The 1,711-nt window shown below is 33.2% G+C and overlaps 1 protein-coding gene across 1 annotated transcript in view; it reads right to left on the reverse strand.

The window, feature by feature from the left end:
* Positions 1–862: 862 nt before the first annotated feature.
* The window catches only part of LOC106470589 (dihydroxyacetone phosphate acyltransferase-like), a gene marked incomplete at its 3' end in the record, with an annotated part of 6,369 nt that continues 5,520 nt past the window's right edge, over positions 863–1,711 (reverse strand). The window contains exon 3 of the mRNA XM_013931152.2: positions 863–1,039. Coding sequence (XP_013786606.2) covers positions 863–1,039 — 177 coding nt within the window. The remainder of the gene's footprint in view (positions 1,040–1,711) is intronic.

Raw genomic sequence — 1,711 nt, forward strand, 5'->3', positions numbered from 1 at the left:
TTCAGAAGATAGTGAAAAATGATGGGTTTTACGTTAAAAACACCAAACTTTGTATATAAATAAAGATTCACCTACTAATTCAATTTTGTTAGCGTCTGTGTTTAACTGTCATCTGAAGTTTTGTTAGTGTCTGTGTTTAACTGTCATCTGAAGTTTTGTTAGTGTCTGTGTTTAACTGTCATCTGAAGTTTTGTTAGCGTCTGTGTTTAACTGTCATCTGAAATGTTGTTAGTATCTGTGTTTAACTGTCATCTGAAGTTTGGTTAATGTCTGTATTTAACTGTCATCTGAAGTTTTGTTAATGTCTGTATTTAACTGTCATCTGAAGTTTTGTTAATGTCTGTGTTTAACTGTCACTTGAGATCTTATCGTCTGTGTTTAATTGTTTAAATGTCACAATTAATAACATTGAAATAGTAAGGAGAATACTGTTAGTTAAATTAATTCAAAAGTTATTTATTATATATCTGTAGTCAAAGAACGAAAGATGATTTTCACATTTCGTTTGTTTTAGTAAGGTTTTTTTTTCCCCCTCTTTACAACTCTTGTGCTACAATAGAAACATTGATAAATTTGTCTAGGAATACATCTTAGTTTATGAATTTTTTATCTTGGGCTACTTCTGTGTTCTTCTTCATGGCAGATGAAACATTGTCAGTTAGATATGATAATTCACCCCTTCCCCTTCATAGATTTCTACGGACCTTCCCCCCCCCCCCCCGAGTTTCATCCATAAAAAAGCAGCCCTTTCAAAGTGGCAAGGGTTTTGTCACAACTGGTTTTTGTTTTTTTCGTGTTTGTTTGTTGTTTTTTTTTGTTTTTTTTGTTACCTTGCCCAGAGATAACTGCTTATTGCTCTCACCTTTTCTACTCCATCAAGATTCACGTAAAGCCCCGTATACAGCTGTTTAAAAACTTTGGACAACATGTAGCCAAACAACCGAACCGAGCCAAGCTGAAAATTGTGAGTCATTTCATTTAGAATAGTGTTAACATCAGCTTCTACTTCCTGTCGCGTCCGGTTTGACTCGATGGTCACCTGCGAGAAAAAAAAAGGAAAACAAGCAACAAATAAGAAAAAAGATAAATATATAAAAACAAATAAACTATAACTTTTAAACCGTTTAGAAAAGAACTACGATGCCTGAACCGTATTACCAAAATAATTTAACAAATGCTTGGTGTTTTTACAAACACAATTCAACTATTTGATCGACCAAATCCAAATGTTTTAAGCTAGACTGAATCAAGCGACATGTCAGAGTTCTTTCTTTGTGGGGTAAAGAACGAACTTTATGTGAGTTTTTTATTAATGACAAGTTGTTGTTGTTTTTTTATTTATATAAACGAACCACATTCCATGGCAATGAAAGCATTAGGCTTAACAGGGAAAGAAATAGGGCACAAAAAGTAATCAAACTTCAGGGAAATGTGAACAAGAATACATATAAATTAGGCGGGGTAAATTCACGTACAGGAAGTGAGTTTAAGACCAACAGAGGTCGAATAACAGGAAAAAATACAGAATATGAGATAAATGATAGGAAACCCAAGGTCAGTAGAAGGTCATGCTAAAAACATGGAAATTGATAGTACTGTTACGTCTCTTCTTGTTTATTAATTTCCGATAGAAATTCTTTCCGAGGAACTTCATCAATACAAGTCATTTCTTGATTAAACTAGTTTATTCTTTCTGGATACAACTTTTTTG

Source organism: Limulus polyphemus, unplaced genomic scaffold, assembly GCF_000517525.1.
Source record: "Limulus polyphemus unplaced genomic scaffold, Limulus_polyphemus-2.1.2 Scaffold4102, whole genome shotgun sequence".
Lineage (NCBI taxonomy): Eukaryota > Metazoa > Arthropoda > Merostomata > Xiphosura > Limulidae > Limulus > Limulus polyphemus.